Consider the following 27145-nt stretch of genomic DNA (forward strand, 5'->3'; position numbering starts at 1 on the left):
GCCGACAGCTGAGAGAAAGAGCCAGGCCACAGCTGAGATCCATAGTCCCAGGCCCGCAGTCAGAACTGGGGCAGCGCGCGCCCCCTTTCCGGAAGCCCCGCCCGCTCCTCCAGCCTGGTTCTCCCCACGCCCCTACCACACGCCCGGCCTCGGCGGCGAACTACATTTCCCAGAATGTCATTCAAGCCGCCTCGCAGGACGCCGAGAAGCGCCTTGGGTGACGCCATCAGCCAGCGCCACGTTTAGACTACGCTGATGTGGCGCTTTAGGGGAAGAAGTTGGTGTTTCGCCGGGCCCCGGTACTGAGGACGCGGTCCGGGTGACCCCTGGCCTCTTCCTACCCACCCCTCCACCCGCCTTTTCCCCCGCTCCTCTCGCAGGATGAGGCGTGCAGGCCTGGGTAAGAAGAGGGCTGAGATTCTAAGTTCGGGGGCCCTAGAACTGGCCGTGCTGGGTGCGGGGACGCGGAAGGAAGTCGGATCTGTTTCATGTCACTGGAATCTGAACCAGAGAGCAGGGTGTATGGAGGGGTCTTTGGAGGCGGTACCAAGTGGAAACACACCATTTGTCCGAGATCCTGGGGCGTTCCTTAAGTTTAGTTCAGTCCCAGGTATGGATGGTAGGTTTACAGAGAGTAGTGGAGGATTGGAGGTGAGGTATGTACAGGTGCCAACTCAGTGATGAGTCTTTTAGTGTTATTGACTGTCTGAGCGTGATTATGGAAATTGCTGTCTTCGGTTTCTTTTTATTGGACCTGATGTTAGTTTCTTCAGAAGCGAAGTTTGAAGAGTGAGTGTTGCATGCAGAGCACACTAATAATAATCATATTAGCCTGGTTACAGTGAGTTTTTACAAAGGTAAACGTACGTATCATTACTGTTAAAGGCCATTTTACCCACAACAGTTCTTATCTGAGCCTTGTTCCACTGGTAAGACGGTAGAATGTGGTAATGCTTGGTGACTTAGCATTTGTTCTTGACCTTTTAGCTTCGGAAGCAGGTTCACCAAGCAGCTGGAACAAATTAGGCACAAGGACTTATAATGGGCTGTTATAACACAGAGTCATTAAAACAGGATTTTCTTGTTCTGAAACTGTTAAGAGATAATTGGGAAAAGAAAAAACCTGCCAAATCAGTGTACAATATACCTGAGAAAATATATGAAATATTGAAAAAAGATAATGTTACCACCTCTTTCAGTTCTTATAAGATGGAAAAAGAAAAAAAAAGTTTTCAAAAGTGTCAGGTATTTAAAGTTAGTGAAAGTTGCCAGTAACTCTAGGCATGTACATTCATTAGTAAATTGTAGTATGAGAAACAGCTTTTGAAGAATGTAGTTTTTGTGACTACTTGGATCATAGAAGGAAAGTTGGCCAAATAAATTGTAGAGAAAAAATATAATTCATTTTGAACAAGGTTAGTTTTATATGCCTAAATGTTTTTCCTTTTTATCATTACTAATGACAGCAAACATTTATTGTGTACTTGAGTAAGCTCTAGGTGTACAGTCGTTTGTAGCTCTGCTTGTGTTCCCCAAAGCTTCCAATCTAGTTGAGGAGTAGAAATATGTACAAAGATAAATTATAGTACAAGGCGGTAGCTATACAACCAAATACCAAATAAGTTCTACAGGTAGTGAATGTCTCGGGATTTCACAGATAGAGCACTTAGTACTTTGTGGAGACATAGGAACTTGGACTAAAGCTTAAATAATGAGGTGTAGGAGAGGTAATTTCCAGGTGGAAGGATGACCCTTTCCCCCCAGAAATAGTTGTAGGGCTGGAATCTAGAATTATGAATGATGTGTTTTAAAGGATTATGATTAAGCCAATTTGGTTGAAGTAGGAGACATAGAACCAGAACCAACCACATTGTGTAGACCTTTGAGTGCTAGGGCAAGGAATTTGGATCTCATCGGTAGGTCTTTTGGCCCCTTTGAATGTTTTTGTGCAGCAGTGTGCCATGATAAATTGCAGGAAAGGGACTAGAGAAATGATGGTTCTGAGCCCTGACTGTACATTAGAATCACCTGGAGAGCTTTTAGGGCTTTGATACCCAGACCCCAGCCCAGACTAATGAAATTAGAATCTCTAGAATAGAGTGGTTTTTTGTTTGCTTTTTGTTTTTAAGCTCCCCTGTAGTTGAGAGGAGGAAAGGTGATGTATCAATTGCTGTAATTTACATTGGTGTGATGTGACATGATATGACAAGAGCTTTTTTTTTTTTTTTTTTAAAGGGTCAGTGTGTATTGACCTGGAACTTTAAACCTGGGATCGTGAATCAGTAGATATTCATGTGGAGAAGCTTCCACACTTCACATGTCTCTCTCGGTGATTTGGTTCAGTTATTGATAGAAACTATCCAGAAGTAGCATTTGTCTAATGGACAAAGTCTGAGGATCATCTTTGGCACCCATTAGCTTTCCTACAACTTTTTATATCAGTTAAGTCACACAAAAGAATAACAACTCCTAACATTTTATTTTATTTATTTATTTATTAATATTGGTAGTGAATGATGGTGTGAGGGAAGATTAACCCTTTCATAGAAGAAATGTGCCTTGAAATACTTCTGAGAATTTCACTTTTAATAAATGGAACAGTACTGAAGAACTCTAAAAATAAAATTAAGATAGGCAAAAATAACAATAAAGGAAGTGAGACAAATAGCCATGAATTTAGAAATGAATTCCTTGGTTGTCAAGTAGTTAAATTCATCCAGTCAGTAATGACTTATTGGGCAAACGTTATATATCTAGAACCTTAGTCGCATAAAATATGAAGACATTTTTCTTTTCTGTAAGGATTTTGGTCCTTATTAGAGTTTGTACAGAGTATCATTGATTAATAGGATGAGTGCATTGTTTAGATGATTATTTTAATCACTGAGTGGAGGAAAATATTATGTCTAGTCACCTGAGTCCTTAACTTTTATAATGGCACACTTAGAGAGCTTTGTGGATAGTGTGTCAGCAGTTGAGGGAAAATTTGGGGAGAGTGACTCCTCCTCAGGAACATACTCGTTTAGCATTTTGTTGTGGTTTTTGTGGTGGTGGAGATTGTGTGTCTGCTGCATGTAAAGTACTTACTAGGTAAGGGGATATAGAAGAAGGCTGAGACACTGCCTCACTGCCTCTGTCCTCAAAGAAGCCTGTGACCCCACTGCTGACAAAGGCAGGCACATTCAAAGTTGAATAACAGTGAATTCAGATTCTGTTCATTAATTCGTTCATTTACAAGTATTTACTGGGTGTGCCTTACTGTGTGTGTATGTTTGTGGGGGGATCTATAGCCGCGAGCAGAACAATTTACTTTCTGCCCTTGGAGTGCAGTCTAGAGTGTGATATTAGTGTTACATATAGTCAGAGCTGTAAGAATTCAAAGGAGAGAGTTTTGCTCTTTAGAGAAAGTGGGATTTGTGCTGTGCCTTGAAAGAGCTTTCTGTTCACACTTGGACCTTCCTTCAACAACCAGTGCTGCCTGCTACTTCGGCCCTTCCATGTGTTACTGTCTCTGCCACTGCCACTCCATCCACTCTTTGAGTTTATGGAGACCTTTAATTTCTGTATCATCCCTTTCCTCCATATTCTCAGGCTTCTGTTAACAATACTTCAGTCCTTGTCCAGTCGAATCCCCATAATCCATATATTCACCCAGTCTTTTTGCAAGGAATCTCATCCTCTTGGGGCTCTGTTCTTCAGCAGCCCCAACACTGTAAACCTCCAACTCTTGATCAGTCCAACCATCCAGCTTTTCATGGGCTAACTTAGGCCGATGAGTGCCTCTGGAGAAAAATCACACTACAATATATTGCCTCAGCCAAGATTGTTTTTATCCCTGTAGTAATCCTGTATGACCCTAGTCACGTTCCTCCATTATTCTCTTTACTGTTTATTCCCCCAAATGATCACCATTCTTCAAAGACAGGCTTTACTCTTTTGTGGTGGTGGAGATTGTGTGTCTGCTGCATGTAAAGTACTTACTAGGTAAGGGGATATAGAAGAAGGCTGAGACACTGCCTCACTGCCTCTGTCCTCAAAGAAGCCTGTGACCCCACTGCTGACAAAGGCAGGCACATTCAAAGTTGAATAACAGTGAATTCAGATTCTGTTCATTAATTCGTTCATTTACAAGTATTTACTGGGTGTGCCTTACTGTGTGTGTATGTTTGTAGGGGGATCTATAGCCGCGAGCAGAACAAATTTACTTTCTGCCCTTGGAGTGCAGAAAATTGTCAATGGTTTAAAAAAAATGTGGTTAAATAACACTGTCAACTATGCTTTCCTCTCTGAGTCCTCCAACATGTTAGTATATGTATTCACTCTTCAAGGCTCACTCTACCTGTTTGATTGCCTGATGAATATCAAATACTGTATTAGGCAGTGGCTGGGACTACAGTCCTGTATCCCAATGCTGTTCCCTAGAAGATGAGCTCCAAAAAGTGGCACCTAGAAAGAACAATGATTCTGATACATGGAGTTTCTCAAGTATTTGTTGAAGAATGAATGAGTCCCTCTTAAATCTCAGCTGATATTCTCCAAAAGTTATTCCAGCTCTTTTCTATTTAAAAGAAAAAGATGCTAGTAAAGGACCCTCCCTCTGCCATGAACTCCATCCTACTGTATTATCCTCTTTCTGCCTTTCTCTCCACAGCCAAGCTTCTTCCATAGGTAGTTGATGTTATGATACTTTTAGATTTTTTTTTTAAACTGTGTAGTTCTAGGGAGCAGGAAATGTGTCCAGAATCTCCTGATATATCAGTGCCTATTTCAGTGTCTTGTGGGCAATCAATATGAAATCAACAAATGTGTTTTGAACTGAATTCAGTATTCTTTGCTTAGGAGAGGGTATTAGAATTGTTCTGATCTCTATTTGGTTATTAATTTTTAAAGTTCATTTGGAGTGTGAATAATAGACATACGTGGTCTGCAACGCCCTCCAGGGGTCTTTTTCGGTTCTTTCTTGTCAGGGTTTCAAAAGTGGCTTGTTTTTGCTGCAACTCTGCTTGTGACTCTAATCCTTGCAGGTGAAGGAGTACCTCCTGGCAACTATGGGAACTATGGCTATCCTAATAGTGGGTATAGTGCCTGTGAAGAAGAAAATGAGAGACTCACGGAAAGTCTGAGAAACAAAGTAACTGCTATAAAATCTGTAAGTATAAAGCACATATATACTTTTTAGTTTATTTATATATACATGTATATTTTATACTTTTATTGGCATCATACTAAGGAATTCAGTTACCCAAATAGTGTAGTTTGGTGATACGAGCTTTTTTCCCCCAAATTTAACAATTCAGAGATAATAAAGCACCTATGAAACTAGACAGCCCAAATCACCTAACTACTTTCTGCAACTGTCATTCACGCCAGGGAAAGAAATTTCCAGGAGAAAAAAGCTTTCTTCTAACAAGAAGCCTAAATTATCAATATTGGAATTTTAAAAAATCATTTAATTCTTAATTTTCTCTAAATGTTGTATTTTCTAAATTATTCACATTATACAAAATTGCTTAGTTCATAGATCAACTACTTTTGATTTAATATGACCTTGAAAACAATACTCATTTCAAAATATAACAGACTCCAGGCTTTTACAATTCTACTTTCCAAAGGCTAATGAAATAGCAATTAAGTTTTAGCAACATGACTCAAAATTTAGACATGATTTAAGTACAAGTTTAGAAAATGTGACCAATCAAAACATATGGTATATTTGTTTTGTTTTGTTTTTAACTTCAGAATTTTTTTTTTGGAGTTAAGTCTAAAATACTGTATGTTGTCTGTACTAATGTCTCAGAGCAATCCACCTTCCACCCCCAAGTAGCTCATCTTCTGACTTTTCTTCTTCTAGTCTCAAAAGCTACAAATCTATCTTTCATGTTTCTGCCTTTGTACCTCACGTCAGTCACCAAGTCCTGTGCTTTTTTTCTACTGTTCCTATTTCCACCTTTCTATTTCTAATACTATCCCCCGGTTTTTTTAGGTGAACTGTTGGGAAAGTCTTTTAACCTATCTGTTCCTAATTTTTCCCATGTTTTGGTCTGAGCTACGCCCTGTCACCAGTCATCTTTTTAGAGTATTTTTTAACTTGCATCCTCGCTCCCAGAAGTCTTCAGTGGCCTCCCATGATGTAAGAAATGAAGTTCACACTCTGTAGTTCCATCAGATAGGTTCTGCAAATATTGTCCACAGCTTTTCAGACCTTACCTCCTGTACCTCCAGAATGTATACATCCTTTCTGCCAGACAAATTCAAGTACTCCTTGTGTCCTACGCATGCTGTCACTCTCCCACTCCTGTATCTTTGGGCATGCTATCGCTTTGCCTTAGACTGCCTCTCCCTCCTGACACTGGCTGAAGTCTTGCCCTTCTGAAAGGCTCCACCTCATTGCATCTTCTCTCCTCCAGGCCATACCTGATCACCACATAAAAGTAACCTTTTCCTTATGAACATAAGACCATTTGTACCATTTCTGTAGCACTTATTGCATAATGATCTGCATTGGAATTATTTGTATGTAAAAGAAATTTACCAGAATAGGGTTTTCTATTGTACTTAGTTTTATATTCTACATAGCACTTACCATAATTCCTTATAGTGGAATTGAGTTAATATGTATTAAATAAAGGATTATCAAAAGATAGTTTTAACAGTGTATGTGATTGATTCTGCATTAAAATAAACATGCAGTACACTTATAGGGCATTCACTGGAAGCTTATGCTGCCAAAACCTAATTGTTATTTCATTAGTCTTTGGAAAATAGAATTATATTCAGCCTGGAGACTGTTACATTCTGAAATGAGTATTGTTTTCAAAGTCATATTCAATCAAAAGGAGTTGATCTATGAACTAAGCAATATTGTATAATGTCAATAATTTAAAAAATATAACATTCAGAGGAAATTAAGAATTAAATGATTTTTTTAAATTCCAATATTAATAATTTAGGCTTCTTGTTAGAAGAAAGCTTTTTTCTCCTGTACGTTTCTTCCCCTGGCATGAATGACAGTTGTAGAAACAGGTGATTTGGGCTATCTAGTTTCATAGGTGCTTTATTATCTCTGAATTGTTAAATTTGGGGAAAAAGCTCACATTCTGATCTATAGAATTCTAGCATGGTTTTGCATCACTAGTACCCCAGATGCTTTCCACACAAAATACGTTGAGAACAATATTTGCAGTGGTTTGCCAAGATTTTTAGTAGTTTCCAAGATTTAGTAGTAGTGTGTTTATTCAAATATCTTAGAAATGAAGCCTTTGATGAATTTGTTGTATAAAGTATTAGATAGGTTTTGGTTTGAATAGCAGCTGTACTCACTTATGGTATTTCATTTAGACTCAGCCTCTTTTGTGCATAGCTTCAGGATGTGGGTAACACTAACTTGTGAGTTTTTTTTTCCAACTTATCATATTTTAAAGAAAAACACTTTTAGAATCTAAAGAAATAATTAATTTAGATGTTTATTCAAAGTAATGCTACATTCATTAGGAAAATATTGCTTATATCTGGATTTGAATTGATAATATGGGAACTTGGATACATTTTTAAAAGGTAAATGAAGAAATATACAAACAAATGCTATTGTGTGAACAGTATAAAGAGAGAAAAAAGAATGCAAGGATAAGAGAACCAGAGAGAAATATGTACCAAAATTAAAAGATGGAATTGAATATTAAGATGAAATCAAAATGAAGAACAGGGAGACAATGTCCATAGTTGGGAAGGAATAGAAATTGTAAATTTATTTTTCATTAATTTCAGTGAGAAAATAAAAGAAGAGAGTATATTTTATATTTTTAGAATACAGTTTTATTTGAGAAAATGTTTATGCTTAGAATGTCATTATTGTTTTTACTTTATAATACTTAAAAACATTTATGTAAGTAATAATGTTTACGCTTTCTACTTTATAGCTTTCCATTGAAATAGGCCATGAAGTTAAACATCAAAATAAATTATTAGCTGAAATGGTAAGTGAATATGATTTTAACTTTAAGAAACTTGATCTGATATTCTCAAATTTGGTTTGGAATACCTCTAAGATTCGTTTTTGCCATAGTTTTACATTTTTCATCTTGCCTAACACATACAAGTAGTAGGAGGAGGTGGAAGCCAATTTATCTTTAATCCTGTGCTTAGAAACACTGTTAAAAACTCAGGACAAATGACTATTTGGAGTCTTCTTAAAGATCTCTGGATATAGACTGCCAAGTAATCAAAAACACTTTATATCCAACCAACCAAATGTCTTTTACTTAAGGTAAACCTATTTCTTTTGCTTGATCTTCTAAGGATCACTGTGAACAAGTCAATAAGACTTGAACATAGTAACAAACCCCAAGCCTTTTATCTCTAATCTAAACAAACTCAGTAATATATACCTGTTCTTGTTAGAGGCTCTTTTCATTATCCAATGTTTATTTTGTATGTCAAACTCCTCCGGACCTTCCCTAGTTTCTTCAAATGCTTTTAAAACTGTACTATTCAAAAATGAATATTGCACTGAAAGCAATCTCCTTGTGAAAGTTGTACATTAGAATCACTTGCGGAACTTTGAAAATATTTATGCCTGGTCCTCACTCTAAATATACTGATTCAGAATTTTAGGGGGAGGGGCCTAGTATATCTATTTTGAAAAAAGGATCCCAGGTGATTCTGATGCATAACCCCAGTGAAGACTATAGATGTAAAGTGCTTGAGCTGCATAGAGCCTGAATTGTGCAAAGGCTATCGTTGTGCCAGGGCCTTACATCTCAGGATATTGAGATTTCTATGAAAGTGCAGTGTTTCTAATACATACCTAGTTCTCTCATCTTAAGGACTTCTTTTCTAGCTTTTTTTTTTTAAATATCTTTATTGGAGTATAATTACTTACAGTGGTGTTAGTTTTTGCTGTATAACAAAGTGAATCAGCTATACGTATACATATATCCCCATATCCTCTCCCTCTTGCACCTCCCTTCCACCCTCCCTATCCCACCCCTCTAGGTGGTCACAAAGCATCGAGCTGATCTCCCTGTGCTATGCGGCTGCTTCCCACTAGCTATCTATTTTACGTTTGGTAGTGTGTATATGTCCATGCCACTCTCTCACTTCGTCCCAGCTTACCCTTCCCCCTCCCTGTGTCCTCAAGTCGATTCTCTATGTCTACGTCTTTACTCCTGTCCTGCCCCTAGGTACCATTTTTTTTTTTAGATTCCATATATATGTGTTAGCATAGGGTATTTGTTTTTCTCTTTTTGACTTACTTCACTCTGTATGACAGACTCTAGGTCCATCCACCTCACTACAAAAACTCAATTTCATTTCTTTTTATGGCTGAGTAATATTGCATTGTATACATGTGCCACATCTTCTTTATCCATTCATCTGTCAATGGACACTTAGGTTGCTTCCATGTCCTGGCTATTGTAAATAGAGCTGCAGTGAACATTGTGGTACATGACTCTCTTTGAATTATGGTTTTCTCAGGGTATATGCCCAGTAGTGGGATTGCTGGTTCATATGGTAGTTCAACTTTTAGGGTTTTTTTTGTTTATTTGTTTGTTTTTGCGGTACACAGGCCTCTCACTGTTGTGGCCTCTCCCATTGCAGAGCACAGGCTCTGGATGCGCAGACCCAGCGGCCATGGCCCACGGGCCCAGCCGCTCCACGGCATGCAGGATCCTCCCAGACCGGGGCATGAACCTACGTCCCCTGCATCGGCAGGCAGACCCTCAACCACTGCACCACCAGGGAAGCCCCAACTTTTAGTTTTTTAAGGAACCTCCATACTGTTCTCCATATTGGCTGTATCAATTTAAATTCCCATCAACAGTGCAAGAGGGTTCCCTTTTCTCCACACCGTCTCCACCTGTGTTTTAATGTGGTCGTTTTTCCCCATCCATATTTGTAGTCTCTACCACATTTTACCACCGATACATGATATTCTCTTAACTTTTAATAGACTCTGCTGACCTTCTAAATCAGCTACCTAAATAAAAGGATCTTAAAAGTAAAGGTAAATTTAACTGCTAACCATATTAAATTTTAGGTGAATTCTGTACTGGGAAACAACCCACCTTTTGACCTTGGAGAGCAATGCCCCAACAAAAAGTGGGAAAAAACCTGTGTGATAGTAGATAAACTACTTACTTTATTGTTAATATGTTTTAATCCAAATAATTGGAATAAGACCTAAATACTTCGGGGTTTTGAATTACTCCGAAACTGAAAGAATGTTTATTGGATAATGCAAGAGCTTTTTATTTATTTATTTATTTATTTATTTTTATTAGTTTCTGCTTTATAACAAAGTGAATCAGTTATACATAGACATCTGTTCCCATATCCCTTCCCTCTTGCGTCTCCCTCCATCCCACCCTCCCTATCCCACCCCTCCAGGTGGTCACAAAGCACTGAGCTGATCTCCCTGTGCTATGCAGCTGCTTCCCACTAGCTATCTACCTTACATTTGGTAGTGTATATATGTCCATGCCTCTCTCTCGCCTTGTCACAGCTTACCCTTCCCCCTCCCCATATCCTCAAGTCCATTCTCAAGTAGGTCTGTGTCTTTATTCCTGTTTTACCCCTAGGTTCTTCATGACAGTTTTTTTTTTCCCTTAAATTCCACATACTTGTGTTGGCATACGGTGTTTCTCTTTCTCTTTCTGACTTCACTCTGTATGACAGACTCTAGGTCTATCCACCTCATTACAAATAGCTCAATTTCGTTTCTTTTTATGGCTGAGTGATATTCCATTGTATATATGTGCCACATCTTCTTTATCCATTCATCTGATGATGGACACTTAGGTTGTTTCCATCTCCGGGCTATTGTAAATAGGGCTGCAATGAACATTTTGGTACATGTCTCTTTTTGAATTATGGTTTTCTCAGGGTATATGCCCAGTAGTGGGATTGCTGGGTCATATGGTAGTTCTATTTGTAGTTTTTTAAGGAACCTCCATACTGTTCTCCATAGTGGCTGTACCAATTCACATTTTCCACCAGCAGTGCAAGAGTGTTCCGTTTTCTCCACACCCTCTCCAGCATTTATTGTTTCTAGATTTTTTGATGATGGCCATTCTGACTGGTGTGAGATGATATCTCATTGTAGTTTTGATTTGCATTTCTCTAATGATTAATGATGTTGAGCATTCTTTCATGTGTTTGTTGGCAGTCTGTATATCTTCTTTGGAGAAATGTCTGTTTAGGTCTTCTGCCCATTTTTGGATTGGGTTGTTTGTATTTTTGCTGTTGAGCTGCTGGTAAATTTTGGAGATTAATCCTTTGTCAGTTGCTTCATTTGCAAATATTTTCTCCTATTCTGAGGGATGTCTTTTGGTCTTGTCTGTGGTTTCCTTTGCTATGCAAAAGCTTTGAAGTTTCATTAGGTCCCATTTGTTTATTTTTGTTTTTATTTCCATTTCTCTAGGAGGTGGGTCCAAAAGGATCTTGCTGTGATTTATGTCATAGAGTGTTCTACCTATGTTTTCCTGTAAGAGTTTGATAGTGTCTGGCCTTACACTTAGGTCGTTAATCCATTTTGAGCTTATTTTTGTGTATGGTGTTAGGGAGTGATCGAATCTCGTACTTTTACATGTCCCTGTCCAGTTTTCCCAGCATCACTTATTGAAGAGGCTGTCCTTTCTCCACTGTACATTCCTGCCTCCTTTATCAAAGATAAGGTGACCATATGTGTGTGGGTTTACCTCTGGGCTTTCTGTCCTGTTCCATTGATCTATCTTTCTGTTTTTGTGCCGGTACCATACTGTCTTGATTACTGTAGCTTTGTAGTACAGTCTGAAGTCAGGGAGCCTGATTCCTCCAGCTCCATTTTTCGTTCTCAAGATTGCTTTGGCTATTCGGGGTCTTTTGTTTTTCCAAACAAATTTTGAAATTTTTTTGTTCCAGTTCTGTGAAAAATGCCAGTGGTAGTTTGATAGGGATTGCATTGAATCTGTAGATTGCTTTGGGTAGTAGAGTCATTTTCACAATATTGATTCTTCCAATCCAGGAACATGGTATATCTCTCCATCTATTTGTATCATCTTTAATTTCTTTCATCAGTGTCTTGTAATTTTCTGCATACAGGTCTTTTGTCTCCTTAGGTAGGTTTATTCCTAGATATTTTATTCTTTTTGTTGCATTGGTAAATGGGAGTGCTTTCTTGGTTTCACTTTCACATTTTTCATCATTAGTGTACAGGAATGCCAGAGATTCCTGTGCATTAATTTTGTATCCTGCTACTTTACCAGATTCATTGATTAGCTCTAGTAGTTTTCTGGTAGCATCTTTAGGATTCTCTGTGTATAGTATCATGTCATCTGCAAACAGTGACAGCTTTATTTCTCTTTTCCAATTTGGATTCCTTTTATTTCCTTTTCTTCTCTGGTTGCTGTGGCTAAAACTTCCAAAACTGTGTTGAATAAGAGTGGTGAGAGTGGGCAACCTTGTCTTGTTCCTGATCTCAGTGGAAATGGTTTCCATTTTTCACCATTGAGGACGATGTTGGCTGTGGGTTTGTCATATATGGCCTTTATTATGTTGAGGAAAGTTCCCTCTATGCCTACTTTCTGCAGGGTTTTTATCATAAATGGGTGTTGAATTTTGTCGAAAGCTTTCTCTGCATCTATTGAGATGATCATATGGTTTTTCTCCTTCAATTTGTTAATATGGTGTATCACATTGATTGATTTGCGTATATTGAAGAATCCTTGCATTCCTGGAATAAACCCCACTTGATCATGGTGTATGATCCTTTTAATGTGCTGTTGGATTCTGTTTGCTAGTATTTTGTTGAGGATTTTTGCACCTATGTTCATCAGTGATATTGGCCTGTAGTTTTCTTTCTTTGTGACATCCTTGTCTGGTTTTGGTATCAAGGTGATGGTGGCCTTGTAGAATGAGTTTGGGAGTGTTCCTCCCTCTGCTATATTTTGGAAGAGTTTGAGAAGGATAGGTGTTAGCTCTTCTCTAAATGTTTGATAAAATTCGCCTGTGAAGCCATCTAGTCCTGGGCTTTTGTTTGTGGGAAGATTTTTAATCACAGTTTCAATTTCAGTGCTTGTGATTGGTCTGTTCATATTTTCTATTTCTTCCTGATTTGGTCTTGGCAGGTTGTGCGTTTCTAAGAATTTGTCCACTTCTTCCAGGTTGTCCATTTTATTGGCATAGAGTTGCTTGTAGTAATCTCTCATGATCTTTTGTATTTCTGCAGTGTCAGTTGTTACTTCTCCTTTTTCATTTCTAATTCTATTGATTTGAGTCTTCTCCCTTTTTTTCTTGATGAGTCTGGCTAATGGTTTATCAATTTTGTTTATCTTCTCAAAGAACCAGCTTTTAGTTTTATTGATCTTTGCTATTGTTTCCTTCATTTCTTTTTCATTTATTTCTGGTCTGATCTTTATGATTCTTTCCTTCTGCTAACTTTGGGGGTTTTTTGTTCTTCTTTCCCTAATTGCTTTAGGTGCAGGGTCAGGTTGTTTACTCGAGATGTTTCCTGTTTCTTAAGGTGGGATTGTATTGCTATAAACTTCCCCCTTAGAACTGCTTTTGCTGCATCCCATAGGTTTTGGATCGTCGTGTCTCCATTGTCATTTGTTTCTAGGTATTTTTTTATTTCCTCTTTGATTTCTTCAGTGATCACTTCGTTATTAAGTAGTGTACTGTTTAGCCTCCATGTGTTTGTATTTTTTACAGATCTTTTCCTGTAATTGATGTCTAGTCTCATAGCATGGTGGTCAGAAAAGATACTTGATACAATTTCAATTTTCTTAAATTTACCAAGGCTTGATTTGTGACCCAAGATATGATCTATCCTGGAGAATGTTCCATGAGCACTTGAGAAAAATGGGTATTCTGTTGTTTTTGGATGGAATGTCCTATAAATATCAATTAAGTCCATCTTGTTTAATGTATTATTTAAAGCTTGTGTTTCCTTATTTATTTTCATTTTGGATGATCTGCCCATTGGTGAAGGTGGGGTGTTGAAGTCCTCCACTGTGAGTGTGTTACTGTTGATTTCCCCTTTTATGGCTGTTAGTATTTGCCTTATGTATTGAGGTGCTCCTATGTTGGGTGCATAAATATTTACAATTGTTATATCTTCTTCTTGGATCAATCCCTTGATCATTATGTAGTGTCCTTCTTTGTCTCTTCTAATAGTCTTTATTTTAAAGTCTATTTTGTCTGATATGAGAATTGCTACTCCAGCTTTCTTTTGATTTCCATTTGCATGGAATATCTTTTTCCATCCCCTTACTTTCAGTCTGTATGTGTCTCCAGGTCTGAAGTGGGTCTCTTGTAGACAGCATATATATGGGTCTTGTTTTTGTATCCATTCAGCCAGTCTGTGTCTTTTGGTGGGAGCATTTAGTCCATTTACATTTAAGGTAATTATCGATATGTATGTTCCTATTCCCATTTTCATAATTGTTTTGGGTTCATTGTTGTAGGTGTTTTCCTTCTTGCCTAGAGAAGTTCCTTTAGCACTTGTAAAGCTGGTTTGGTGGTGCTGAACTCTCTCAGCTTTTGCTTGTCTTTAAAGGTTTTAATTTCTCCATCAAATCTGAATGAGATCCTTTCTGGGTAGAGTAATCTTGGTTGCAGGTTTTTCTCCATCACTTTAAATATGTCCTGCCACTCCCTTCTGGCTTGTAGAGTTTCTGCTGAAAGATCAGCTGTTAACCTGATGGGGATTCCCTTGTGTGTTATTTGTTGTTTTTCCCTTGCTGCTTTTAATGTTTTCTTTGTGTTTTAGACAGTTTGATTAATATTTGTCTTGGCGTATTTCTCCTTGGATTTATCGTGTATGGGACTCTGCACTTCCTGGACTTGATTATTTCCTTTCCCATATTAGGGAAGTTTTCAACTATAATCTCTTCAAATATTTTCTCAGTCCCTTTCTTTTCTTCTGGAACCCCTATAATTCGAATGTTGGTGCGTTTAATATTGTCCCAGAGGTCTCTGAGACTGTCCTCAGTTCTTATCATTCTTTTTTCTTTATTCTGCTCTGTAGCAGTTATTTCCACTATTTTATCTTCCACCTCACTTATCCGTTCTTCTGCCTCAGTTATTCTGCTATTGATCCCATCTAGAGTATTTTTAATTTCATTTACCGTGTTGCTCATCATTGCTTGATTCATCTTTAGTTCTTCTAGGTCCTTCTTAACTGTTTCTTGCATTTTGTCTATTCTATTTCCAAGATTTTGGATCTTGGAAATAGAATCTTGGATCATCTTTACTATCATTATTCTGAATTCTTTTTCAGGTAGACTGCCTATTACCTCTTCATTTGTTAGGTCTGGTGGGTTTTTATCTTGCTCCTTCACCTGTTGTGTGTTTTTCTGTCTTCTCATTTTTCTTGTCTTAGTGCGTTTGGGGTCTCCTTTTTGCAGGCTGCAGTTTCGTAGTTCCTGTTGTTTTTGGTGTCTGTCCCCAGTGGCTAAGGTTGTTTCAGTGGGTTGTGTAGGCTTCCTGGTGGAGGGGACTGGTGCCTGTGTTCTGGTGGATGAGGCTGGATCTTGTCTTTCTGGTGGGCAGGTCCACGTCTGGTGGTGTGTTTTGGGGTGTCTGTGGCCTTATTTTGTTTTTAGGCAGCCTCTCTGCTAATGGGTGGGTTTGTGTTCCCGTCTTGCTAGTTGCTTGGCATAGGGTGTCCAGCACTGTAGCTTGCTGGTCATTGAGTGAAGCTGGGTGCTGATGTTGAGATGGAGATCTCTGGGAGATTTTCACCGTTTGGGAGGTCTCTTGTGGACCAGTGTCCTGAAGTTGGCTCTCCCACCTGAGAGGCACAGCACCGACTCCAGGCAGCAGCACCAGGAGCCTTTCTAAAAGGGAGAAAAAGTAGAAAGGAAGAATTAGAAGAAAGAAAGAATTAGAAGAAACAAAGAAACAAAGGAAGAAAGGAGGGAGTGAGGAAGGAGGGAAGGCAGGAAAAAAGAGAAGTAAAACAGAATAAAGTATGATAAAATATAAGAGTTATTAAAATAAAAAAATAATTATTAAAAAAAACAGATGGATAGAACCCTGGGACAAATGATGGAAGCAAAGGTATACAGACAAAATCTCACACAGAAGCATACACATTCACATTCACAAAAAGGAAAAGGGGAAAAAAATCATAAATCTTGCTCTCAAAGTCCACCTCCTCAATTTGGGATGATCCGTTGTAAAAAGAGGAAAAGGGGAAAAAATCATAAATCTTGTTCTCAAAGTCCACCTCCTCAATTTGGGATGATTCGTTGTCTATTCATGTATTCCACAGATTCAGGGTACATCAAGTTGATTGTGGAGCTTTAATCCACTGCTTCTGAGGCTGCTGGGAGAGATTTCCCTTTCTCTTCTTTATTCTCAACAGCTCCCGGGTCTCAGCTTTGGATTTGGCCCCGCCTCTGCGTGTGGGTCACCAGAGGGCGTCTGTTCTTCACTCAAGACAGGGTTAAAGGAGCAGCTGCTTTGGGGGCTCTGCCTCACTCAGGCCGGGGGGGAGGGAGGGGCATGGAGGGCAGGGCAAGCCTGCGGCGGCAGAGGCCGGCGTGACGTTGCACTAGCCCGAGGCATGCTGTGAGCTCTCCCAGGGAAGCCGCCCCTGGATCCCGGGACCCCGGCAGTGGCGGGCTGTACAGGCTCCCCGGAAGGGGGGCGTGGATAGTGACCTGCGCCTGCACACAGGCCTCTTTGCGGCGGCAGCAGCAGCCCCAGCATCCCACGCCCATCTCTGGGGTCCGTGCTTTTAGCCGCAGCTCGCGCCCGTATCTGGAGCTCCTTTAAGCAGCGCTCTTAATCCCCTCTCCTCGCGCACCAGGAAACAAAGAGGGAAGAAAAGTCTCTTGCCTCTTCAGCAGGTCCAGACTTTTTCCCGGACTCCCTCCCGGCCAGCCGTGGTGCACTAACCCCTTCAGGCTGTGTTCACGCCGCCAACCCCAGCCCTCTCCCTGCGCTCCGACCGAAACCCAAAACCCGAGCCTCAGCTCCCAGACCCGCCCACCCCGCGGCCGAGCAGACGAGCCTCTCGGGCTGGTGATTGCCGGTCGGCACCGATTCTGTGTGCGGGAATCTCTCCACTTTGCCCTCCGCACCCCTGTTGCTGTGCTCTCCTCCGTGGCTCTGAAGCTTTCCCCCTCCTCCACCCGCAGTCTCCGCCCGCGAAGGGGCTTCCTAGTGTGTGGAAACCTTTCCTCCTTCACAGCTCCCTCCCACTGGTGCAGGTCCTGTCCCTATCCTTTTGTCTCTGTTTATTCTTTTTTCTTTTGCCCTATCCAGGTACGTGGGGGAGTTTCTTACCTTCTGGGGGGTCTGAGGTCTTCTGCCAGCGTTCAGTAGGTGTTCTGTAGGAGTTGTTCCACGTATAGATGAATTTCTGGTGTATCTGTGGGGAGGAAGGTGATCTCCACGTCTTACTCTTCCGCCACCTTCCCCTCTCTCTCCCGAGCTTTTTATTTATTGAGAAAATTATTTTGCATGGAGTAATCAGGCTGATTACCTAAGTTATAAACAGGGTCCTGAATTGATTAAACACAGAAAATGTCATTAAAAATGTATTCTAATAACAATATATTAAATTACTTAAGTATGCATGTGTAGAATATTAGAATTCAACTATTATATTTTGTTTTCCTTTTCTCCTCATAGGATTCACAGTTTGATTCTACAACTGGATTTCTAGGTAAAACCATGGGAAAACTGAAGATTTTATCCAGAGGGAGCCAAACAAAGCTGCTGTGCTATATGATGCTGTTTTCATTGTTTGTCTTTTTTGTCATTTATTGGATTATTAAACTGAGGTGATGCAAGTAACTGTGAGTTTGGAACTTGTACCAACTTAACGGCTTGGAGTACCACTTCAGTAAAAAAAATCAGCATCTAAACATTCCTAAATTTCAAATAATACTATGGCTTTTTCCATCAAAGATTACTGAATTTTACTTGTTTTATAAATCACATTAGATAATACAGTGCTCTTTGAATACTGTTTCTTAATGATTCCTTTTTTTGCCCCTATTTTCAGGGGTATTGAGATGGTCTGAGGTCAGTCTGGCCCTAATAATATTGTTTTTTTCCTGTTTTTTGCTGTCAGGTTAAATAGCAGTATAATATCCTGTTGTTACCATAAATGTAGGTTTATGTTCCACATAAAGAAACTTAGTGGGAAAATAACAATGCCTGGAGAGCCTTGTGCTGAGCTCTTGAGGTGGTGAGAAAGTTTGTGATGGATGGTGAATGTATTTTCCTGAACTGTCATCGCCCCTGATGATGTACTCTCCTTTCCTCCTTTATTTGGTTAAAATTGTAGGCTGATTTCTTTTTACCTACAGTTTTCCTAATAATTTTTGATGATATGACTCTTCTTCCGCTTCTGCCCAAGGACCTCATTCTTTAATAAAACTTGTTATTTTGGCATATTTCTAGTAAGGTTCAAAACAAATGTGTACCCGTATAGTTGTCATTTTCTATTAATTTTATATATATACCATTGACTTGGCTTATAATAGTTTTATGATTTTAGCTACTTAGGCCATTTGGTTATCATTTATGACAATAATGTGAAGCTAAAGTAATTGCTAAGCTCTGAATGGAAATAAAATGTTCAAGAAAAGTAATTGCCTCTGCTTTATTATGTGCTCAAGATAAATATTGGAAATACTCAGGCATTGACCTTGCGGTTAAGGGCACTGTTACTTTAATCCAGTGTATTTGTCTATAGAAAACAAAATGCAAAAGTGGACTGCTGAATAGAAAGAGATATTAAAATGTGAAATACTCTGTATTCTACTATTTTGGAATTTGCCCATTTATGGGCTCCAAAAATAAAATTTTTAATGAAATATATTAATTGACTTTGTTGCTTCTTTGTTCAAGTCTCTCTCTCTTTTTTTTTTTTCTCCATAGACTGAGAAGTGGTTCTGAAAACTCAGAACAAACTCAGGAAAGCTTAACATATTTGTATTATTTCAGAACTTGCTGCAAACAAATGAGATAAATCATGACTGGTTTCAAAATTCTCTTTCTTTAAATTTTTATTTAAAAATCTATTATCTTTGGTTTTGCTGAGTTTGCAATCCTTTTTTGCTCATCCCTACTTACCTATCAATTTAGGCCTACCTTTTCTGGCTCCGCTTGTTGTCATCTGCTTGTTGTTATTTGGGCCTCCACCTGACAGGTTAAAACACTAGAGCTGAGAGGGGTTAAGTGACAGCATGTAAGAGACAGGCCTGAGGTGTGAGGTGAGGGACACTGGTTTGGGTTAGATGACCTGGGTTCAAATCTCTATTCCTTCACTTGCTCAGTGTTTGGGGGCCTGTTTCTTCATTTAATCATCTATTTCATAAGATTATTGTGAGAGGAAGATAATATATTGGAAAGTGCTTGACACATGATAATGACTCAGTAAATGTTAGTTCTCCATGTCATGAACAAACATGTCAGAAAAGGGAGTAAATTTAAGGGCAAGACAGTAAGCTTGAGGTGAGGATGTGACCTCCAAGTGGAAATTTCTATCAGACAATTAGAGATGATTTGTTTTTCAAGAATTATTTAACTGTGTCCTCTGCCAACTATGTAACATCAGAGAAAACTCAAAAATCATTGTCAATAATTAAAATTGCAAAAAAGGGAAGAACAGAAGGCTAAAAAAAATGACCGGAAGATGGAAACAGAAGAGAATCAACAATGGAAATAGGTGAGAGCAAAGCCTCAGGAAAAGCAATGATGGCAAGAGAAGGATGGATTTCAAGATTAAGGTTTGGCTATTATAAGAAAGTACTTTGTAAAGTATTAAAACACTATTTCAATGTTGGCTGTTATCAAGGAGGGGAGGATTTCAGGAAAAGGGGTTTGGGGTGATATAAAAGTGATTCTCATCACTGCATTATCCATCATTTCATATTTTACAATCCTTTTTTAAGAGCTGCCTAAAATAGGTCCCTAACCAGCATTTTATATCACCCCTCCCCATTACTACCTTTGCTGAGATTCCTGGCAGGCAGGGAACTCTGGAAAGGTCTGTCTCTGCCCTCTCAGGGATCCTTCTGCCAGCACCTGTTTCTTCCTTCTGCTTAGGGACCCCTAGGAAAAAGTACTTCGAGAAATAAAATTTTGGGAAAACATCAAATATGGACAAGTTCTAATTCTTCATAATCCTTTACAAACTTATTGCTAAATCTGAAAAGGACTTTATTGCTATTGGTGTTGGGGAGGTTGATTGTAATAACTGAACAAACAAAATATTCACATTATCATTTTTACTCAAACAGCGTAAGATTTGCAGGTGTTTGGGTGGTGGGTAACACACTATAAATCCCATATTTTAAATGGGAAAGCAGCTTTAGCAAAATCTAAAGTGTCCAAAGTTTTTTCTGCAAAATACCTGGTCACTTCATTTCACTAGGAGTTGGTCTATGAAAGTGTGCTGACACATTTGCAAATAATAGAAAGTGTAACTTACCTGCTCCATCCCGTACAGATGCCAGGCATAGGATTCCACGATGAGGAAAGGGAGAATTATACATAATACTGATAGAATTTAAATTAACATGTAAATTAATTCTTGACCAGAGAATCATTGTTAAATCTAAACAAATGGGCAACATTTGAAGCATCAGAATTCTGGAGCAGAAAACCCTAGCACCTGCACCCATAAAAAGTTTCTGTTTCTACCAAACTAGTTTTCCTAATTTTTCAGTGCTCTTAAATTTCTAATTATATGTATTGAATTTGCTTCCTTGTAGAAAAAGTGGGAAAAGTGCTTGATAATTTGGGTTTATTCAGTTAGCAAATATGTTTATAGGCCATATTGATGAGCAAACTTTGACTCTATTTACTGGGAAGTGGAATAGCATCATAGCTAAGACTGAAAGCTGTGCAGTCACACTGCCTGAGCATAAATCCTGGCTCCACCATTCACATCATAACTTTGGGCTGATGACCTCTCCACCTCAGTTACTTTATTTGTAAAACAAATAAAAATTGTAATACACTCATAGGGTTATTATGATAAAAAAAATGATATTCCTTATAAAGAACTTCAAATGGGTTCCTGGCACTCAATGGTGGCTGTTGCTTTTGTGGGTCTGTGGATGGGCACTTGGGAATTTTAATCACACCAGCCAGACAGAATTTTGGCTGATTTCTCCCGCTCTCACAGTCCTGCCAAGGATAAAAGCAGCTGTTTGTCTTTTCTGGGAAGAGTCATCATTTTCTGGAATTTAGTTCATTTATGTTTCTTTGTATCCTTGGCAATCTGATGGGTTTTTTTTTTTTTTTTTAAACCTATGACTTTTGAGTGTATCTGGCCTGAGTTATTGGAGTGAGAACAACAGATTTTTTAACTTTCTGGAAGCAGAATTTTGTAGGGAGCTTAGTTTTCTACTTGGTAAAAAGTTATAGACACTCCATTTCCTTTTTACTTTTTCTATAGTTAAAATTTTAACTTTCTTCTATTTTGAAATATTGATTAATGGTATGAGGTGAGGGGCACAAATGATTTTATTTTTAATTTACAAAGTGCCAATCAGTTATTCCCACAGTAAATATTAACACCTTTTTTCTCTCCTTATATGTTGTTATGGTATATGATAGGGTCATTTTCTTGTATTTGTATTTTGTTCCATTCACTTTCTTTATCCTTGCACCAATACCACACTATTTTAATTATTGTAGTTTCATAACATATTAATAGCCAGCACATATCTATTCAATTTATTCTTTCTGATGAACTTCAACATACTTTGATAATATTTTAATAAAGCATAGTGAATTTTGATAAGAATCACATTAATCTTTTATAACCTTCACTGAAAACAAAAATATTCCCCTACTGGAATGTTAGATTTTGACTCCAAGCAAATTTCACATTTTTTTCATTATATATTTATATTTAATGATATATAGTGGTAAACCAGCTCTCTTGGGGGTGGGGGGATTGATTCATAGTAATTTTTAATTTCTGTGGTATAAATATTTCCATCACACTTGATTTCAAGCTACCAAATGTAACAGCACTGAACACAGAGTTATGAAAACAGACGGACAACTGGATCTAATAATGTGGTACAAGCTGGCTCTAGTACACCACTGGTTACATTGATGATAAATATTCTTTTTAAAAATGTAGAAGTTATTTGTTTCCTAAATGAGAATCTCACACTTAAATTTTAATAGGAAAAAACTCAGGCAACATAAACTTAAATTGATAAATTAACCAGAATAATATTTTTTTCAATGTCATATGTCAACTTCTTTTCTCAATATTTACGGGTAAACTCATGCTACATTTATTGATCTCCCATTTTCTGGTAGTTCAAATACTGTATACAAATTACATATTTTAAAAGGTAGCTGATTATTGTTGTTCTCTATGCTTTTCCCTCCAGTTAAATGTTCAAACAGAGTGCAGGAATTGTTCTGGATATTTTATAAAGCTTTTCTCTTTATAGACAAATGTTATCTTAGCTGAGGTGTTCAGGTCTTGCCTGCTCACCCTTTGAGAAGAGTTTTTCATGAGCCTTTAAAGGACTACTATATGAACTGAAGAGCTCTGCAAAGGGCCAAGTCCAGGTCTTAACATAATCTTTCCTAATCTTCAGAATGAACAGAAAGATTGAAACACACATAAAATGTTTTTGACCAGAAAAATCATCCATATATTATTAGGTGTGAGACTTGAAAATTCACAAAAGCTTAATTTATCATCTATAACTTTAATAGTAAAGGATAATGCAAAATATAACCACATTATCCATTGTAAATGTTAGTATTCTACAAAGTGTTTACAACGCTTAAAAAGAAAAACTAATGTTTAATGGTTTCTTTTTACTGATCAGGTCAACTTCGCAACTTCAACAAGGATCAATTTTAATACCTAACTGTATAAAAATTGTTCCTACTGTGCTTTTTCAAAGATCCATAATCGTGGTGTGAGTCACATGAAAGCAGACAGCTGAATCTGCTTATATCAGTATTTATGAATTCTTTCATGCCTACAATGAATTTGGAAATGAGCAGAAAAATCATAGCACAGCTGAAGTAAAAGTCCAGATAAAACAGATATTAATGTATAATGAAAAACTTTGTCATTAATTTATATTTTATAAGTATTTATAATTATTCCTCCTCAACTTTATCTCATTAATGAATAAATCATCCTGTAAGTTGATAATTTATGAAGCTTTCTGCATTATTGAATAATCCATTGGCTTTAAAGCATATAAGCTAAGCTCTCTTACTTTCAAGAAAACTGGAGTTGTGTGAGATAACCTGTATTTCAGAAAATTTATTGGACTGAAATGCTTTAGTCTGCTTACATACAGATTTAATGCTTAGTGTCTTCAAAAAGTCTTTAAAAATATTTTAATTTCACATTAATGTATATTTATGTTTAAATTATTTGAACATTATTTAAACATTTTTAAAGGTAAGTTGAATTTGTTTGCGTGCATGTGCACACACACACACACACACACCAATTCCATACTATTAGATTAAAATTCCTTCAATATTAATGGATTCTCTTCTATGTTATTGCTTGAAAGACAAGCAAATTTCTGAATGGGGTATGCTATTCTGCTCCCTTAAACTCTCTTGACTTTACATTTACTTCTCGTGACTGAACAATTTAAAGTTAGTACTAAAATAGTTCTATCCACACAGAGAGCTTTTTAAAAGAGAGCAATGAGTATACATTCTTTTTACTGATTACATACCGTTTCATCCTCAAAATTCCCACGAAATGACCTCTTCCGAAGGCTTGGTGAAAAACTGAATGCCGAGGACAGGGTGTCTGCCAATATTAGACAGTAGTAGATCTCCAGAAGTGTCTGGTGAATACGTTGATGTTTCCTACTAGAGAATGTGTCTTTTTTATTATCTCTCACTAAAATTCCAGTGCTGAGACCATAGAAAGCCCTTAATAAAAATGTGTGGCATGGGCCTCCCTGGTGGCGCAAGTGGTTGAGAGTCCGCCTGCCGATGCAGGGGATATGGGTTCGTGCCCCGGTCTGGGAGGATCCCATATGCCGCGGAGCGGCTGGGCCCGTGAGCCATGGCCGCTGAGCCTGCGCGTCCGGAGCCTGCGCGTCCGGAGCCTGTGCTCCGCAACGGGGGAGGCCACAACAGTGAGAGGCCCGCATACCGCAAAAAAAAAAAAAAAAAAAAAAAAAAAAAAAAAAAAATGTGTGGCATGATAAATGACATTCCAAGTTCAGTTATGAGCTGAGTTTCTCTGAATATCCGAGGCACAGTATGGTAGCCGTTAGGCTAATTAGGGGCGAAAAATTATTGCTAATTTAAAATTCTTATGTTTTTCACTTTTTAAAGCTGAAGGAAGATGGGCTAAAATTGAATGCTCTGCCTAAGAGGTCAAAAATGGACACCACTTAATCAGGCACAAGTGGCAGAGGAGTTGAGGAAAGCCATTTAATATTCCTCTTCTTCCATCACCAATCACATTTCAAAACAGAAGAGGTTTATCAACATCTCTGACCCAAGGTGATCAGATGGATAGAGCATTCTATTCCAGAAAACCTAGGCTTTTTTAAGAATTTTTTTTTCTGTTTCTGACTAACTAGACTTGACTACTGTCCTTAGCCAAGATGTTTGCATATAACTCAAAGCGCTACAAGAAGATGTGCAACCCACTTTGTCATTAATGTAAGTGGTGGCTTCTCATTTACCAGAGAACTTCACCGGCATCCAGATCAAGGTCAGAGAATGGGACGTTCCATACTAGTGGAGACATGCATATCCAGTGAGCATAGCATTCTTGGGTGGCCCACACTTTGCTACCACTGACAATATAGTCATCACTTTCTTCACATCTGTTATCTTGATATCTGCTGAAAAAGTAAATCAGAGGAAATGGAAGCTTCATTTTTTATCTTTCAGAACAGTCAATTTTCATCACGAAAGGCAAGTGATAAATATTAGCAACTTAGTAACTCTGCTCTTTAAGTCTACCTTGAATTTTCAGAGCTAAAAATTTCTGGTCTGTTCACAGGATTATAGAATTTATAGTGATTTGTAAAATGAGAATTCCAACATATATCTAATATTCCCAAAGTGAAAATTGAGAAAATGGAAATGAGGCAAGTCTTGAAAGAGATAATGAATGAAAATTCTCCAGAAATCGAATCAAAGTACTGAGTTCTCAGATCGATATGCCACACTACGATGCAAACAGGTTATAAAGGAAAGAAAAGAAAAGAAGCAAAGCCCCTCAGCTAGGCACAACATATTAACAGTGCAAACATTAAAGATGAAGAAGTCTTAAATGTATTTCTTTAGAAAGAGGACAATTGTACATAGAATGAAGAAGATGAACATGAGGAGAACATTTTAAAGAAAAAAGTACCTAATTTTTCAGGCCATATTCTTGCAAATGTGAACTGTTCTTTGCCCTATTCTCAGATCTTATAGACTAAGAAAAATGGGAGAAAATGGCTTGTGAAATAAAACCACTCCAATCTATGGAATTCCATAATGGAGACTAAAGTAGCAGCACTTCAGACACATAGGTGAGGATTAATGGGAACAGAGATCAGAGAGGAACCAGGCTTAAATTTATGCCCCCAATTCAGGTAATTATGTCACACCTGTTCTTGTACAAGGAGATAGTATGGCCTCAAGTGTGCTGCTCCTTTTCAAAGCCTTGTACCCACCAATGCAAGGAATAAGATCCTTAAAAACAGTAATAAACACCATTGGAAAGTCAAATCTAGGAAAAACACATAGGATTATGGTAGTTTAAGAAGACTTGTTTCACTCATTTTTTTTGTTTGTTTGTTTCACTCACTTTTTTTTTTTTGCGGTACGCGGACCTCTCACTGTTGTGGCCTCTCCCGTTGCGGAGCACAGGCTCCGGACGCACAGGCTCAGCGGCCATGGCTCATGGGCCCAGCCTCTCCGTGGCATGTGGGATCTTCCCGGACCGGGGCACGAACCCGTGTCCCCTGCATCGGCAGGCGGACTCTCAACCACTGTGCCACCAGGGAAGCCCATGTTTCACTCACTTTTAACATCAGATCCTGTACCAGTTTCCCAGCTGCACAGACAAGAGGTAAACTCTCCAGCAATGGATGGAAAAGACTCTGCTGTTCTTCACTCCCATGCCTGAAGTTCAGGGGTCAAAGGAACAAAGGATTAAAATGGACATGATTATAGGCAAAGTAAATGACTAGTTCCATGAGAATCGGGGCTGGTTGTTGTGTGTCCTGGTCTATTCCCAGGGCCCAGGTGCTCGATAAATATTTACTGAGTGAAAGAATTAATGCAATCTGATACACAAAGGAAGCTGTAATTTAAAAATATAATTTAGATCACTCTGAATTACATCATACTTTCTCAAGATAAATTTTAAAAGCAAACAGAATCTAGCTACTGATTTTTTGTGCAATCATATTTAAAAGAGGACAAGTTTATGAAAATTAAGAGGTCATGTTAAGCTGAAGTTCACTAATTTACCACATGACACTTAAGGGAAAAGCCCACTATTTTCAGACAATAAAAGCATATTTTTAAGTAGAGATACTGATAATGCATCTTTCAGTTGGTTGTATGTTCTTGCCATTGTATTGAAAATTGGCAAAGCTGGGTTTTCTTGGTGGACATTGGTTGTTTTTATGTAGCCAGCAACCAGGGACTGCCTATTATGGGGCATTCTCAGCCTGTATAAGTGTTGCTTCCCACCCCAGAAGCCAAAGTGGCTGAAGACACTCTCTTCCTGCCCTCCTGGTAGCCTAGCTGTAGGCTCAGAATCCAGTCTTGACCAACCAGGACTTCAAAAGAGGTAAGCAGCTGAGAATCTACTAATGGCAGAAGCCTCAGCATCAACTGTTGCACAGAGATTGATGTGCAGTCCAGTGGCAGCAGCCTGAATGTGCCATGTTGAATGGAGTGGCAGAAAAAAGAAAACAATACGTAGCTTTGCCGTCCACTAGGGGCAGTGCCAGTGGCAACCAACCACAGTGCTCATGAGTCATGACTGGCTATGCTTCCTGCTCTCTAGCCAAGCTTCATTTGTCCATATCCACGTTCTCTTCTTGATCCCCCAGCTTCCAGAATGATTATGTGGGCAACCTTCAACCAGACTCATTTTCTCTTCAAGTTAGCCAAAGCTATTTTCTTAGCATTAAACTCTTACTGATATACCTTACCATTTGTGATA

General features: G+C 38.5%; 1 protein-coding gene across 1 annotated transcript; it reads left to right on the plus strand.

Annotated features, from left to right (window-relative positions):
* Nucleotides 1-235: 235 nt before the first annotated feature.
* On the plus strand, nucleotides 236-18816 carry BET1 (Bet1 golgi vesicular membrane trafficking protein). Its single transcript, XM_060108371.1, has 4 exons — nucleotides 236-400; nucleotides 5025-5149; nucleotides 7917-7973; nucleotides 17620-18816. Exons 1-4 carry the CDS (start codon nucleotides 382-384, stop codon nucleotides 17773-17775), a joined length of 357 nt encoding a protein of 118 aa, XP_059964354.1. The 5' UTR covers nucleotides 236-381; the 3' UTR covers nucleotides 17776-18816.
* Nucleotides 18817-27145: the final 8329 nt, after the last annotated feature.

The sequence above is a fragment of the Mesoplodon densirostris genome, chromosome 9 (genome assembly GCF_025265405.1).
Source record: "Mesoplodon densirostris isolate mMesDen1 chromosome 9, mMesDen1 primary haplotype, whole genome shotgun sequence".
Classification (NCBI taxonomy): domain Eukaryota; kingdom Metazoa; phylum Chordata; class Mammalia; order Artiodactyla; family Ziphiidae; genus Mesoplodon; species Mesoplodon densirostris.